We start from the raw sequence: 17,923 nt of genomic DNA on the forward strand, positions 1-17,923 counted from the left end.
GTACTCTTCCCCCCCCCCCCCCCCCCCACCTTCTTATTCTGGCTTCTGCCCTCTTCCCTTCCAGTCCTGACAAAGGGCCTTGGCCTGAAACGTCGACTGTTTATTTCCCTCCATGGAGGCTGCCTGACCTGCTGAGTTCCTCCAGCACTTTTTGTGTATTGCTCCAGATTCCAGCATCTGCAGAATTTTTTGTGTCAGCAGTTTATAAATCCTTGCTTTTCATCAGCCACACTACACAGTCTTCTCGAGTTGGAGCACAGAGCCTCATTGGTGTCATTATAGCCAAGAGTGGGAAAGCTGAGTTGGCAAGTCCTGGAACTTTCTCAGTGCCTGCTGCCATACTAGTGATCTAACACATTATAACAGTATTGTTGTAATGTTTCAATAAGATAAACTTTCCAAGAACCTACAAGAGACCTAAATATTTATGGTTGATTGCAGTTGTACTTCCAGTGTTTATAGGGAGAGGAAGAGAGCTTGGTAGCTCAGAGTAAATAGCACTAATACTAGGAAGTAGACATCCTATCAAATTGAACATGACTTCATCAGGGCAATCGGGCCTGGGAACAGTGGGTCAGTGGCTGTCAAGGGGATGGCGCTGCCTACTCGTGCTTTGCAGGGCCTCTTTGATCGTGGGACTGTGCCCAACAGCACGCAAGAAGAAATGGTGGACTTCCGATAACATGCAGTTGGTGAGCTTCAACAGCTCACTCATCTTCAGAAGATCTGCCATGACATATGTCAGGATCAGAAATGCTGCCATCCTAAAAACTGTTTTCAAATGGAAAGAACATTTTCACCCACACTGAATGATTTTGATGTGGATACTGGTCAATTAAAAGGCTAACCACATTTATTATGGCTGAAGCCAATATTAATTCTGACAGAGTTCACAGAGACCTCATGATTCATCTTACTGGCAATTATTTGCCTGGTGTTATTGTTTTATCGCGCAGATATCTGAAGATTGTTGCCTCCAAGACTTGTTAAATATCACTTTTTTGTGTTAGCTCATTCTGGAGAATATGATTGCTTTGAACAATTGCAGGCAGATGTGGAAGGGTGCCCATAGCCATGGGTGCAACTGATATGCTGTGTTGTATGTTCATTTCAATAATGTCATATGGTCAACGTTACCAAACAAAGAGTTGAGTAGAATAAACAAAATGCAAGTGGACTAAAATTAAATGTAATTCATCAGATCAATATTTTAAAAGACTAAGATAGAACAGGCAACTTGGGATCTTTTCCTGCTTTAAGTCATAAAACAATGATTTAACACAATTTTGATCAATCGACATATTAATACTGTGATCCTTTCCATCGATTAACTTTTAATTGGTAAGTTTGAAAAGTCAAAATGAATAGGGGTTAGTTATATGAATTTGTGACTGTATCCTTTCCAGTTGATAATCTATTTTTTTTAAATCTCATGCTCATGGGATCGAGTTTAAAAGCCACGAGGTAATGATGCAGCTCTACAAAACTCTGGTTAGACGACAATTAGAGTACTGTGTCCAGTTCTGGTCACCTCATTATAGGAAGGATGTGGAAGTGTTGGGAAGGGTGCAGAGGACATTTACCAGAATGCTGCCTGGTTTAGAGAGTATGCATTATGAGGAAAGACTAAGGGAGCTGGGGCTTTACTCTTTGGAAAGGAGGAGGATGAGAGGAGTCATGATAGAAGTTTACAAAATATTAAGAGCCAGCGCCTCTTTCCCAGGGCACCGATGCTCAATACAAGAGGGCATGGCTTTAAAGTAATGGGTGGGAAGTTCAAGGGAGATATCAGAGGAAGGTTTTTTTACCCAGAGAGTAGTTGGGGCATGGAATGTGCTGCCTGGGGTGGTGGTGGAGGCAGGTACATTGGTCAAATTCAAGAGGTTGCTAGATAAGCATATGGAGGAATTTAAAATAGAGGGACATGTGGGAGGAAGGGGTTAGTTAGTCTTAGGCGAGGTTTAAAGGTTGGCACAACATTGTGGGCCAAAGGGCCTGTATTGTGCTGTACTGTTCTATGTACCTAAATGGACTGAAAATGACGGTTAATCCAATATTTGAGTAGGAGGCAGTGGTTAAGAAAAGGCAATTCACAGTAATGTCAATAATAAATCAATCTTTTGCCTGTTGCAGTCATTTGTTGGCAGGTTTGCTTACAATGTTTCCTCCATTTTTCACAGAAAATGCTACATCTGGAATCAAACTACCTCAGTAACAAATAGAATCTGAATACTTCTGCCACAGGACTAAGCAAAATCCAAGTCAGCATTTCGTTAAAACATGTCCAAAACAACTAGTCACCTTTCAACTAGTTCATTTATAAAAACAATATAACTGATGCATTGGGTGATGAATGTACCTACCTGTTAACTTGATATGTCCTCCTTCATCAAGTAAAATGCTGAAATTAAAATTCACAATCTCCAATACATGTACACAAGTTTGAATGAATGCTAAAACAAATCAGGATACTCATAATTTTATCTGTAAATATTTATGAGCTATTGCTCTTAAAGAATGTGTATCAATCTACATTAATATTACTTCAGTATGCAATTAAAATTTCAAACCACAAACTGTTACTTATATAAGGTATTAATCAGCAAAGTAATTATTAAATATGCAATTTTACTGTTTAAATATACACAAAGAACATTATGAAAAATACACAATATAAATAAAAAATATTGGATTTACTTTTCTGGCTTTAGATCTCTGTACACTATTCCCAAGCTGTGCAGGTGATCCAAAGCAAGGGCCAATTCTGCGAGGTAGAACTTGACATCTTCCTCAGTAAACATGACCTAAATGAGATTCTGTATTGTTTTTATCAGTTTCTATGACATTAGAACATTAAACTGCATGTCAATAAGCACAAGAGTTTCAATCAATCAAGAATGGGTTTGATCTTCTTCCCCCCCTCCCCCACCACAAAATACTCCTACAGATGCAGAAATATGATTTATTAGTGATAGCAACAGAACAAAATGTTTACAGCCCTCACAGGTGAGGGAGGATTGAAACGACAGCCAAAAAAAGACAAAAGGAAACAATACATTTTTCACTGTTGCAAAAAAGTAGCAGGAAATAAATCTGAAATCTCACCTCTTTGGATAAGCGTGTAAATACATCCCCTCCTCTGAGGAAATCTAAGATTAGATAAAGTTTCCCTTCAGTCTGAAAGGCTAAAATAGAAATTAATAATTTGAACAAAGTTGATTAAGTGCACCAAATTTATAACAGCAGCAGCTTCAACAAAAAACAGCTTAAACAGTGTTTTAACTCCTGACATGTAATATTTGCTAGAATGTCACCAATCACTTGGTCATCAACTGATCATAAAGAAATAAAGGACAAAACTACTGGGGGTCCCAAAATGGTTTAATTCATTTTGCATCAGACAATTGGTACACTGTTCAAAAATCAGACTTTCTGTTCTGGATAAGGTTGTCAATTTTGAAGCAAGATAGGCACTTATTTGGATGGAGCCATGCAATGCATCTAACCAGATCACAAAAAATCAGCAAGTGTCATTCAACCAGTGACTGCTTGGGCGCCTTCCCAAAGCTTTGCCCTCCAATGCTGCTAACTTCACTAATATTGAAAAGTGACAGACTTTTTCCACTCTCGAATTAAAAATACACGTGCAAAATTTCAAGACGAACTGAAAATTGGCTTTTGATGAAAACAGTATTATTTCAGGTAAATGCTGTAAAACTTGAGTAGGCTGTAGTCTTTGGGAGACATCATTTGTAGATTCAACAAATTGTCCTGAAACATCCAGGACGTAAAATGAAAAGTTAACATTTCTGACCTACAACCTTTTGTCAGAACCCGGAACAGCTAGAAAATAAGCATGTTTGAAGTGGCATCCAAGATGGTGCCAGAGTGTGGTGACTCTTTGCTAGATGGCATCAATTACCAAAAAATGGGGAGGGATGGAAAGAACAAAAGGAATATCTGGGATAAGGTAGAGACCAATGAATACTAAATAACATAGATAGTGTTGGTGCAGACTAAGAGAGGATGGTGAAGGTTTGTTAAGTGCAGCTGATCTGTCTTGAGGAGGTGCAGAGAGAAATGAATGACAACAGAGGGGAAAAAATATATAAAATGCAAAACTCAGTGCTTGCTGTGTGGAAATACCCAACAGGTCTGGAAGCAGCTGTGGAGGAACAAAATCTGTTAGCTTTACAGGGTTGCATACGTCACAACCAGCCAGTTCTTACACAAACCAGAAAGGCTGGCTATCTGAAATGGTTGAATTCAATGTTTAATCCTAAGAGGTGAAATCTGGATTAGGTGAAAGACAAGATAGTGTTCACTGAGTTTACATTTGAGTTTATTAGAACAGTGAAATAAGTCAAAGATAGAGACATCTGAATGGGAATGTGGCAGGTGGGGCGGGGTGGTTGACAGGAATGTGAGGGGACAAAATAAGTTGAGTGTAGGATTAGTACAAATGGGTGCTTGAAGAACAGCATGGACTCAGTGGGCTGAAGGACCTGTTTTCATGCTGCATAACTCCTTGAGTAAAGGGGAGGTGATGAGCATGTGATAGGGAATAAGTTGGAGGGAGAAAGGAAAATATGAGAGGAAAGGAATTGATGGGATTTCTCTACTGGGAGCTGGCATGGACCCAATGGCTGAAAGGCCTCTTTCTGCACTGTAGTAAGCAATTCTTCCAATTTGAACTTTATGAATAATATTTCATTCTGTTTCATTATACAAATGAATTTGTAGATCAAACTACATATTCTATCACATGCCATATTTAGCAAGAAATTCGACTTGTAAAGTTCAGTTAGACTGAAGTGTTATAATTTCAGCCCAAGAGCTTCATGTAAAAACTCTCATTTAAAAAAAAATTATAATCAAGCCTAACCACTCAGCAGAACATTTCAAACCACTACAACATTTCATTAAGATGCAGTTATTCAGAATGGTCTCACATTTTCATTACTTGTTTCCATTTTGGTTGTGCAAATGACAAGTTGAATTGAGCGGCAATTGATTATACATTGCATGGCATTTGACAGCGTGTACTACACAGAATATTCAAATGTCAAGTGAGGGTAGATCTATCTCATCTATCACACATTTACCTCCCCCCCACCCCCCCAAATAAGAGTTCCTTACTTGGCTTGACCAATGATAGCAGTATTGGACTAATTGACCATCTAATTTGGGGAAATCTTGCCAAGTAATGGAAGGTAAGCAGTAGAATAACCTCAGCTTGTTTTTAATTTAAGACAAAATTCTAATTCATGAACAACTGCACAACAGCAATAAAAGAGAATGTTGGGAATATCTGTAAAAGTAAAGGTTCCACTATTGGAACTATTTTAATGAAGATTACATACATCATGTCTCATTTCATTTAAAGTGAAAACTCTACCCGTCTTTTTCCTTTTGTCACAATATGTTTTTATATTTTGGATTAGATCATCCCTGACTTAAACACTTTCTTTCAACCAATAAAATTGATACGTGGAAAAACACATAGGTGCGAATTGCAAGTGCATTGGCTCAAAGTGGCTTAAAAACATACATCATTTGTCTCTTTGCTTTACAGAAGCTGATTGGGCTGCAATGTTTTATCAGAATGTTCTGTTCTTTTTTCCAGTTATTGTAATCTACATTTCACTTTAATGAATAGCTTTTCAAATACATTCCAGAATTTAATTATTTAAACATATTTTGCTGGTATGATCTCAGGACATGCACATACAAATGCAAAACCAGGTTATGCCTACTGACAAACCTGTTGAAATTTTCTTCTACAAACCACTATTATAAATCTATTTTAATCAGTTTTTCTTCAGTTACATACATTAATGATTAAACTCTTTACTCTCAAAATACCCACTTTGTTATACATTTTCCTTGATTTATAAGCCACTTTGGGTGAAAGAAAATGTTTAAGTTAGGGGTGATCTGATCCAAAACATACAAACACATTGTGACAAAAGGAAAAAGACAGGGGTAGAATTTTCACTTTGAATGAAATCAGCAAAATTTCACCAGTAATCGAGGGGTGTATTTTTTCCCCCTCATTTCTGCTCAGACTTATTTGCTCATTACCAAATGCAATATCTTACATCAGCGTATTTTAGAAACAAAATTCTTTAAACATCTATAAGTAACAACATAGTTTGATTAAAACAGTTGAAAATGGACTCAGCAGAGAATTCAAGCAATTTTAATCTAGAGCATCAATACATAACCTTGGACCCATCAGGTGTTAAATTTCTTAAAAGTCATTTTCAGTTGTGTACAGAACAATTTATATTTACAAGCTTCTAAAACATGTCCACTTTTGTCCTTGTGCCTCTTTCAAGCTATGCAACAACCACAACCAGCAAAACTGGCCAATGGTGATTAATTTACCCTCTAACGTGGCCAGTTTATTAGGCGGGGACCCAATCATTTTATTTAAAATAGCACAGAAGATAGCAGAAACTCAGTTTGTATCGACTCCTGTTCATGCTCAAAATTTAGTGCACTTCTGAACTCCATGCTGATTTCAGGCCATTTTCAGCAAAAAAATGTATAACTAAATGGAAACACAATCGTGCCAATTTCAACGACGCTCAAAAGAACAGAATATACTAGTTATCGTTTTGCTTGCAATGAAGCTGTAAGGTATTTTGAACATGGGATGACAAAATAATCTTTACTAAAATCAAAGCTCAACAAGAACTAATATATTTAAGTAATTATCCAAACAATTGTTTCATCAAAGCAATTTCAGTATTCTTACTTTCCTTTGGCAAATATAATTGGTTCAAAACCACCAATTCTTTTTCCACATTTACTTAGATGACTGCAGATTCATGGAAAACACTAGTGTTCGCACCCACATACTTAATCCAGATATCCAAAGAAAATTTACTCCACTGTTTCAAATTAATTCTTTAGCTTATACCAGTTAGTATTGTACCATGAAAATAATACAAAGAGTGACAAAACAGAGAGCAGTTACTCACTGAATTAATTTTTTCCTCATTCTTCTACTTCCTCCTTCTTAGACTAATTTCCTTACCATTTAATTTTTAGACCAGGTTTCAAGCAAACATCAAAAAAATTCAGAGGTGACACAATCACAGGCAGCCAAAATAGCAAAACTGTGAATGGATACTTTGGGATGTACGTATGGAGCAGGACATCATTCAACAGTAACCAGGTTATTAACAATACGTCAGAGAGTTCATAAATCTCAAGGAATGCTTGATTCAAGATTCACCAGACCGGTTGCAGGTAAGGCAAGTTTTGGCATGTGAAGAGAGATTGAGTAGACTGGAACTATATGCTCCAGATAATGGAAGAATGAGAGGAGATTCCATCAAAACCACAAGGATCGGTTCTGGGACCTCTGCTTTTTGTGATTTTTATTAATGACTTGGATGAGGGGGTAGAAGGGTGGGTTGGCAAGTTTGCAGATGACACAAAGGTTGGCGGTGTTGTGGATAGTGTGGAGGATTGTCGAAGATTGCAGAGGGACATTGATAGGACATAGAGCTGGGCTGAGAGGTGGCAGATGGAGTTCAATCCAGAGAAATCTGAGGTGGTACACCTTGGAAGGACAAACTCCAGGGCCGAGTACAAAGTTAATGTCAGGATTCTGGCTAGTATGGTGGAGCAGCGGGATCTGGGGGTTCATATCCACAGATCCCTGAAAGTTGCCTCACGGTGGATAGGGTAGTTAAGAAAGCTTATGGGATGTTAGCATTCATAAGTCAGGGGATCAAGTTTAAGAGCCACAAGGTAATGATGCAGCTCTACAAAACTCTGGTTAGACCACACTTGGAGTACTGTGTCCAGTTCTTGTCGCCTCATTATAGGAAGGATGTGGAAGCGTTGGGAAGGGTGCAGAGGAGATTTACCAGGATGCTGCCTGGTTTAGAGAGTATGCATTATGAGGAAAGACTAAGGGAGCTAGGGCTTTACTCTTTGGAGAGGAGGATGAGAGGAGTCATGATAGAGGTTTACAAAATATTAAGAGGAATAGATAGAGTGGACAGCCAGTGCCTCTTTCCCAGGGCACCAATGCTCAATACAAGAGGGCATGGCTTTAAAGTAATGGGTGGGAAGTTCAAGGGAGATATCAGAGGAAGGTTTTTTTTACCCAGAGAGTGGTTGAGGCATGGAATGCGCTGCCAGGGGTGGTGGTGGAGGCAGGTACATTGGTCAAATTCAAGAGATTGCTAGATAAGCATATGGAGGAATTTAAAATAGAGGGATATGTGGGAGGAAGGGGTTAGATAGCCTTAAGCGAGGTTTAAAGGTCGGCACAACATTGTGGGCCGAAGGGCCTGTATTGTGCTGTACTGTTCTATAATTCTATGAAAACATAGAAAATATTCTAGATGCAGGGAAGATGCTCCCCCAGCTGAGGAGACTAGGGGAGTACAGTTTTCTACCAAGGGTAGGCCAATTGGAACTTAGACGAGGAGAATCTTCTTCAATCACAGGGTGGTGAAACTTTGGAGTTCCTCTACGCCAGATCTGAACATCAGCAAATCAAGAGTTATCAGAATAGTGCAAGAATGGCAGTGTAGCTTTGAATGGTCAGATGTTCCATTCCTGTTCTTATGTTCTTATCAAGGATCAATAATCATCTCCAAATATACAGTAACAAATTTCCAATACATATTTAATTTTCTATTTTTTTTTGTTTTTTTTTTCTCATGACCCTTAATATAGTGCAGTTTTTCATCAGCTGTAGGAACCTCACACTGAATTCAGTTCTAGGAGTTTACAGATTCATCACTGAACACCCATTTTTCTTTCTCCCTCTTTCCAACCATCCTTAACCCAAGTTCTGACATTTCCAGTTACGTGACATACTTGCTGCTCAGCTCAAAATGCAAGAATAACTGTAGGTAATAAGAAAAATAAGAACATACATTTTAAATAACATTTCAACTCAAATTATCATAACTGTGAATGACAGCAAAATCTAAACCAGTTTGATGTTAGGTTCAAACTACAAAAAACACCAGAATAAAATTACTTAACTGAAAGCAGCTTAAAAAGTTTAAAATTAATCTAATGAGAATTTGGTACTTGCCATAGTGTAATTTAACTATAAATGGATGATTTACTTCCACTAGAATATCTCGTTCCATTTTTGTGCGGACACGATCTCGAACTGAAAATTAAGAATATACATGTGATTTTCAATGACTGCACGTGTCGCAGAAAGACATCACAAATGGTGAATATTTATTTTACCTGCAATGCCTTCAGTTCTTCAAGTAAAGTGCTCTGCACTAAGCCAATTTCCCAACCCTATGCAGAACTAAAACTTTCAGAGATGTATCAGAAAAAAAATAAACTAAGTCGTGTTCATTAAGTCCTATTATTGAATGCCTTGTATCTGACCTCATTGGTTCACACTAATAACTTGCACAAAATAACATTTTGTAGTTGTTGGAAAGGCAAAATTCTGCAAATACTGAGTAGGTAATATGACGTTAGTGATCTGAAATTGAGATAAAGCTTCAGGTTGCTGACCTGCCATCATTTGCAAGTTGCTGCCTGCCCAGAACCACCTGATCAGTACAGATCAATGTCATGGAAAATTGAACAAAGCCCACAATTAGGATAAACTCCATTTGCTAAAAACTGAATTATGGCAAGATTCTTAATCACATGTTCACTCCCATGTAATGGCCGATTCACTCGGGTTTCCACTATCCTAATTGTCGGCTTTGTTTAATTTTCCATGACATCGATTTCATAAGGACTTCTAATTCTCCCAGAGATTGTTTTTTTTTAAATCAGTTTACTTGAAACAATTAGCAACAAAACTACTGGTACAGGCTTGCAGGTTCAAATACCCCTATCCAATGATTGCTGAAATGCATGTACAGCTGAGAGTAAAATTCAAAAATATCAAGAGTACATTAAGAGTGAATGACCTTATCAATCTGGCAAATGGATTTTCAGAATTCACTTTACCTTCGAGTCTTTGGAATTAGATCTAATATGGACTTGTACACTTCATAATTTTATGGCTAAGTAGCTAAACCTGGAAGGAATGAAGTCCTTTAGAAAGTTAAAAATATTTGCAATATCTCAGAAATTGTTACATTTTTCATTGGAAATTTTTACAGTGAAATAGTTAAAAAACGTTCATATGTTTATCATTACAAATCCTCCCAGAATATTGCGAAAATGGACTATTCTTTGCACTCCTCATCCATCTCCAAAAAAGGCAAGCAATTCAGACTTGCCTTTCAGAGTAGCTTTCTTCAGTACTTTCATTGCATACAATTGTCCAGCATCAGGGCCAACCGCTTTTCTAACCAAAAAGACCTAATTGTGGAAAAGTCCAAAGACAAAATGTTAGAATTTCATGAACAAAAATTCAAAACATGGCAAGCAATATTACCAGAAGTATCTGGATCATTTAAAAACAGGAATTACAGCAATGACTAACATAGGGACCCACTCCTGTCTCTAAGTCCCCAAGTTTTTCAAGCCTTTTAACCAGTCAACCCCTTTGAAACTTTATCATACATATTTCTAGCACACTCACTCTTAAACATTTCTACTGAACCAGGATCCGCAACCTTCTTGCATGGTTACACTTTGCAACACAGTAGAGAAGATAAGATCTTTATTAGTCACATGTATATCGAAACACACAGTGAAATGCATCGTTTTTGCATAGTGTTCTGGGGGCAGCCCGCAAGTGTCACCATGCTTCCGGCGCCAACATAGCATGCCCACAACTTCCTAACCCATACATCTTTGGAACATGGGAGGAAACCGGAGCACCTGGAGGAAACCCACGCAGACATGGGGAGAACGTACAAACTCCTTACAGACAGTGGCCGGATTTGAACCCGGGTCGCTGGCGCTGTAAAGTGTTACGCTAACCGCTACACTACCATGCTCAGTAAAGTGCATTACATCTCGATTTCCTAAAAGTTTATGATATGGTACTACATAATAGACTATCTTTACCCAAAAGTTCTATGATCTATGATCTAATTCAGCCTCCTCCTGGAGTCCAGACCATTTTCAAAGGCCGATCTACAGGCAGTTGATTTACTCCAACTTGCATCAAATGCCTGACTTCACAGAGCATGGAATTGGCAGTGGATCCCAGCCATCTCAGGCAGACATCTCAGCCACTGAGCTGAAGACCAAGGACCAACTTACTAGCTAAACTGTTTCAATACACTTCCTGTTCCTAGACAACTCCCTAGGATCCAGGATGACTTGCTTCATCTCCAGCTCTGTGGGTTCTGAGATGAATATGAGACCATATCCCGGAACTTCTTTCATCATGACAGGAAAGGTTCAACTACGTGGATCGCCACCAGCACCAATTTAAAAGAATTATGGAAGGGAAGTAAATACTTCTGCTAACAATGGCCATGAATAAAACTAAAATTGTCAGTTGTTGCAAAAACTGAAAGCCTTAAATATAAGGCAGCCTTTAAAATGTCAAAAAAAAATGAATTCAGAATGAACCTTTCTCTCCTATGAGTGGTTGGAATGTGAAACTTCCTATCTTGAGGATTAGTTGAGGCACACAGCATACAATGAAACTGATAATCTGCGATCCAATTTTTGGAAAAAATGATGGTTCAATATCTGGCTCAACTGATTCTATTTCCTGTGCTAGCTTAAAATCGGAGTGCTGGAATCGGGGAGTGGGGGGGAGCTCATGGGAATGGGGGAAGAATAGAATGGGTTAGGGTAGTATTAGTGTAAACATGGCTGCTGATGGTTGAAGCAGACTGAATGGGCCGAAGGACTGCTGTATCTCTCTGTGACTCTTTGACCCATTTGCGTCATTTCCCACACTCCCTTTAAACTTGAAAATTGGTGGTGTTGTTGAAAGTGATGAGCCTAGTCTCAGGCTACATTATAATGATCAGGTGGTAAATTGGGCAGGGCAACAGCAGATGAAATTTAATTTCATTACGTGTGAGGTAATGCATCTTCGGATGGCTGTGTGGGGGCAGGGCAGTGTCTAATAAGAGTAGGACAAATACGATGAATGGTAGGGCCTTAGAGAGTATTGAGGAATAATAATTGCAGTGATCTCTTTCCACCCCAAATTCTTTGACAGCAGGTAATAAGCTCCACATGGACAGGCTAGAAGCCTTTTGATTTTGTACCTTTGGACTCCTTTAAGAATTATTCTTACGCATGCAAATCTTGGAAACCCAAAGCTTTCTCCATGGTAACAAATTCAACAGTGGTTTCTGGCCAGGTGATGAGGAGGTCATAGCTCAGGAGGTCCAACAGATGGAGCAGTACAGCCAGTCTCCAACAACAGCCTGTACTTGACATGCATGTTAAGATCCCCACACTGCAGCACTGAATGGCTGAAACACTTGCCCCAAACCTGCGTGACACCAGATCACACAGTCTCTTCCTACTGAGCATGCCCTAATAACCCCTTTTAGCACAAATTCCATTTACGCCCTTGTTCCTGAAAACAATCCTGGGTGCTAAATGAGAAGGCAGTATTCTGCATTATACAAAATCAAAAACAAAACCTGCAGATGCTAGAATTTGAAACAAAAACAAAATGCTGAAAACACTCAACAGATCAGGCAACTTCTTTGGAAAATTAAGGTTCTGATGAAGGGTCGTGGACCAAAACATTAACTGTTTCTCTTTCCACATATACTGCCTGACCTACTGAGTGCTTCCAGCATTTTTTTTTAATTTTATTGCATTATACAATTGATTTTAAACACACACCTAATTGCAGATGGGCAAGAGAAAAAATTGTTAAAACTTTTGAGTTTAGTCTGCATCAAATAACCCACTCAGGTTACAATTCATTAAAATTACATACAGGTGACCCCCGCGTTATGGGGAAAGGGAGGGGTTGAGTTTCTAGAAAACAGTCCATATAACGAGTTTCTATAATGTAAAGGTGTTTCATCTGCGCATGCATCAAAAAAAACGAGTTGAAATTAAATAAAATTTGTATTTACTTTTTCACATAAATTCCATGAGAGTGAATTTTACTCAGTATCTCAAGTTTTTAGGCAGTGATTTGTGAATTCTATAAGGGTGAATTTCTGTTACCTGAATGGCTATAATGCAGAGGACACCTGTACTAGGTTCCATAGCGAAAGAGACAAATCCAAGTCAGGGAACCTTCCCAAAAACTAGTGTTATGAACATAACATTGTAAGGTTTGCCAATTTAAATGTTACATAACCAAACTTAATGACTTATTTGTGACTACAACAAATTAGTGTCGTTATCAAATCTCTCTGTTTTAAGCACAACAGGTTTATTAAATAAGTTGTATTCAAAACCAAGAGACAGAGCTTAACAAAGACAAGTGTCACAGCTATTTTGTTTCTTAAACCTCCGAGTGACAACAGTGAGGGTCTCTTTTCCTCCTAACTTTTGTGAGGAAGTAAAGGGTTAAGAAACTGTGACTGACTATCTATACACATAGCTGATGGAAAAATAACTTGCAAGCAAGAGCAGGCAAGCTACTGACTCAAGCTAGGTGATAATTGTTGTGTCCGGGACCTTGGTGGCAGGCCAATATACTAGACGATACGGGTGGTGGGTGTAATAAACAGATTGGAGGAAGCTTGTTTTAAACAATGAGGGTGAGACCTGTCTTCGAATCTCTTGATTATAACTCAGTTATGTTGGACAATAGGTGCGATGTATGTCTTTGGTTCTCTGAGGTCTGACCAAAACTCGTGGAGCCGAATTCATTAAGTGTGTGTGACAATATCTGTATAAATCACTGTCTGCTGCTTTGGACTGCGTAGACCTCCGATAACAACTCTGCCTGAGAGTTTGAGGAGATTTCTCTCGCAGTATACTCCTAATAAACGCGCTTTATCGAATCAACCTTGTGGCACTGGGTTACTTTGCAGCGGACAGAAGTGGGAACTCAAAATCGGGACACCAATTTGGCGAGCTAACCAGGAGTCCAAGATGAGGTTTCGGAAGTGGCGTGATCGATCGACGAGGATAACGACTAACTGAGACGGAAGGGCCCACAAGGTACGATTCACCTTGATCCCTCTCAGGGAGCCGGACACCTGATCGATCCCTTCGCTTGTTGAATATCCTCTGACGGACTACTCGTGAACCTGTTCGAGTGCCACAGGTAAGATGGTTTCGGGGTTCGAGTCCCTAGTTAGGTTCGTGTTCGGGTTCGAGTCCCCAGTTAGTTTCAGGTTCGGGGTTCGAGTTCCCAGTGAGTTTCAGGTTCGGGGTTCGAGTCCCCAGTTAGTCTGGCGTTCGGGGTTCGAGTCCCCAGGTTTGGGTTTTAAGTTTGTGAATTTTAAGGTTTTGAGCTTTAAGTTTTGAGATCGGTTCTTCGGTATTATCACCCTGCCTTGGACCGGTTCTTAACAGGGGAAATCCCCCACGGGAAGGTCAGGAGCCTGAAGTGGGTGAAGGAAAGAGACCGATCTTACAGGTAATCGTAGCGATTTGTACCGTACTGTCGGAAAAAAATGGGACAAACTCTCTATAAGTCTGGGTCCAATGCTCCACTAGCTAAGTTACGTAAAGACGATCCAAAGAGTGAGAGTGACTTCCGTAAATTATCGGAATGCCGCAATAAAAAAAAATGGGAAATGAAATATGGCCATTGGGGGAACTTGGGATGTGGCTGTGTCTAAAGGCAGAAAGGGTGATTTGGGAGTGCAATACAGGGGAAAAATGGAAAATATTAATGTCGACTTGGAGAAAAACGGCCGAAGGCCTAACAAATAAATCTAAACAGAATAGTTGGGAACTTAATGCGCGCAGAAGGGGAATTAGTGTGTGATGAAAAGGAAAATCCTAAGAGTTGGGGAGTTCTGAAGTCTCAGTGTGGAGACCACTATGCTGAGAGGAACAGAAGGGAGAGGGAAGGGGCAGATCAGGAAAAAAAGGAAAAATGTAGGAATAAAAAAAATAGAAAAAAAAGGATAAAGTGGAGGTACCTCCCGACATGTCTGGCGTGCCCCTCTTGTTCCAAAGTAATGACATGGACGAAAGTAAGGAGGATTGGATGGTCTGACCCACAGCCCTTACCTACCCCGTTTCACCGCCGCCCCCATCTAATGCGACTAGTCTACAAACCGTTCCGCTCTCACCACCAACGACTGCTAGCCAAGTCTTGTCCCAAGGACAATTCCATGGTCCTATTGCGTCCCGAACTAGAAATCAGCTTACACGGAGAGAAAGCCCGCATACGAATGGTTCTAAGGCCACAGGCAAACGGCGGGACTTTTGGGTAGGGAACAGACCTTTAGTAGATCCTCAGACGGACACCGCTTGTGACTCCGTTTCTACCACTGATAATGACGACCCTAAAAATCCCGGCCCATCACCTATGTTGAATGAGATAAAGGGTATCCAATGCACCCCAACGGCCCAAGAGCCCCAGCGGACGGACACCCTTACGCACCACCACCGTCCCCTCTTAAGTACCCAGGACGCAGTAGACCCCAACAACCCGCACCAGCGAGGGCCAGGTCGACAGGATGCTACCTTTGTGGGGCACCGGACCATTGGCAGCGCGAATGATCCCACTATGACCAACGGCAGGCTAGACTCCCAGTAAACGACAACCTTTTTCACTAGCACCCGTTTTCCTCCTAACTACCTGTGGGAAGTTACTATTCCATGTACCCTGTCCTCACCGATAACCTGGACGATGAACCTATCATCAATTTCTTAGTTAAGGGAAAACCAATCCCCTTCATGATGCGTGGGCTAATATCTCGACCCTCGAAGCTCCTTGTATCACCCACCACGATTTTAATCTATCCACAGCCACGGTTTCATCGAGCGGGTAAATCGGTACAACACTTTTAGTTCAAGAACCTAATGAATCGTGGAATCAGTCGGTCTGTCAGTTAATGGGGGTCATAAACCGAAGGAGCTGGGATTCCTAACCCACCGACTTGAAGGTACAGGCAGACACAGGCCTTTACGGAGTTCCGCAGATACTGCCAGAAGGCACCCTGACTTATTACCTCACCCCTTTTCCGGTGACAGGCTGTTTACACCAACATCATCCCCACCGAATCCCTTCGGATGAGCTAACCCCCGATTTATGGGCTGAGGTAGGGTTCACCCCAGTGACCCCAGTCCAATTCCGTGTAAGACCGGGAGCACAACTTCCTTCTGTCCCACAAAACCCCCTTCAGGAGAGGCAGTTGACAGAATAACCCATTTAACAGATTCGTTCTGCAAAGCGGGAATCCTGGTTCCTTGCCAATCACGCTGCAACAGTCGGTGGTTATTAATTCGTCCCATACCCAAACAGCAATCCTGACCTCCCATCAGACTTACCCAGGTCCGCTTAAACTGTTATAAGGTAGAGCTCCTGAATAGCCCACTCATCGCTTTAGCAAAGAACCTCCTCCAATCCAGCCTCCTCCCTAACAAATTGGCCATCATTAAATGCTCAGCTCACCTCTCAGACTCCTCCCTAGTAACACAGGGCAATAACAGGGCAGACGCGACGGCTAAATTGGCTGCACATCAGGGGTCTAAAATCGTTTCGACTGCGAAGAAATAGGCAGTTGCCTGTAAGCCAAAGAGAACAACGCAGTGCACCCCAGACATGGTCACTGTGCAGGACGAACAGGGGGACGCCCCTGACTCAGAGAAACAAGTATGGAAGGCGCACAGTTATATGCCCTCTGCGCCACATGGCCTCTAGACTACTCCAGTTGGTCAAGTATGTATACCTGATTCCTTGTTGCCGATGTTTATTGACTGCCTGCATTCTGATCCCCACTTTGGCAAGGAGGGAATGAGTAACATTTTACTACGTACCTGGTGGCACCCCAGATTGGAGGAAGCAGCACAAGGCAAAATACGATCGTGTATAATATGCCAACAAACCAATGCTGGAAAAAGTGAGAGGAGCACCCCAGTCAAAAACCCTTTGCCAGGTGGTCCTTTGGAATGTATACAACTTGATTTTATTGAATTACCGCGTGTACGTTGCTATAAGTACTGTCTCGTTATCGTTGATGTATTTAGTAGATGGATTGAAGCTTTTCCAACCACCAACAATAAGGCCTCAACGGTGGTGAAGATATTGCTTACAGAGATCATACCAAGGTTTGGGGTACCCCGACAGATAAATTCAGACAATGGTCCCCACTTCATAAGGAAAATAAATAAGGAGTTGTGCGAGGCACTGCATGTCAAACAGCAGTTCCATTGCACCTACCACCTTCAGGCAGCGGGTATAGTAGAACGAGCTAACAGCACCCTGAAGAATAAATTAACTAAATTAGTATCAGAGACAAGTCTAAATTGGCTGAAGGTTCTCCCCTTAGCATTATACCACATGAGAATTACCCCCCACTTGGCCACCAGGGTGTCGGCCGCCGAAGTTGTCTATGTACGTCCGGGAAGAACCCCATAGGACGCTGACACCCAGCTTGACCTTAACATCATGGGGAATGAACTGCAAAAGTATTTCAGACAAGTTACGTCATCTTTAAAGTTTCTTCATTCACAGGTGGAGAGTGCCTTTAAACCACTGGAAGGACAGAATGCAGAGCTGCCTGATCTTGAAATCAGAGATTCGGTACTGATACGAGATTGGGAGTGCCCTAAACTAGGACCTCGGTGGAAGGGCCCATTCCAGATACTACTCCAAACTCCTATAGCTGTGGAAGTACAGGGCCAGGAACGCTGGATTCATCTAAGTGACTCTAAACGATGGCCACCGGAAGAAAAATGATGTTTCTTAAATCTGGACTCCTTACCATTACCTGTACCCTTGCGTGGGCATTAGGGGATAATTTGTTTTACAAAGCACATATACAACTACACCGGAATTGCACCGTTTGCTACACCTTGGCAGAATCAGTGGAAGGTCTTTTTGTAGCCACACCAAACTGGAGCCCCAGGGCTCTGTTAAAGTATGAACACTCAAAATCAAAGTGTA

General features: G+C 40.8%; 1 protein-coding gene across 1 annotated transcript in view; it reads right to left on the bottom strand.

Moving 5' to 3' along the window:
• The window catches only part of rps6kal (ribosomal protein S6 kinase a, like), a 105,561-nt gene that overhangs the window by 49,587 nt on the left and 38,051 nt on the right, over positions 1-17,923 (bottom strand). The window contains exons 4-8 of the mRNA XM_052021940.1: positions 10,242-10,323; positions 9,074-9,154; positions 3,106-3,185; positions 2,698-2,804; positions 2,364-2,401 (exon numbers count right to left, since the gene is read on the bottom strand). Coding sequence (XP_051877900.1) covers positions 2,364-2,401; positions 2,698-2,804; positions 3,106-3,185; positions 9,074-9,154; positions 10,242-10,323 — 388 coding nt within the window. The remainder of the gene's footprint in view (positions 1-2,363; positions 2,402-2,697; positions 2,805-3,105; positions 3,186-9,073; positions 9,155-10,241; positions 10,324-17,923) is intronic.

The sequence above is a fragment of the Pristis pectinata genome, chromosome 8, assembly GCF_009764475.1.
Source record: "Pristis pectinata isolate sPriPec2 chromosome 8, sPriPec2.1.pri, whole genome shotgun sequence".
NCBI lineage: Eukaryota > Metazoa > Chordata > Chondrichthyes > Rhinopristiformes > Pristidae > Pristis > Pristis pectinata.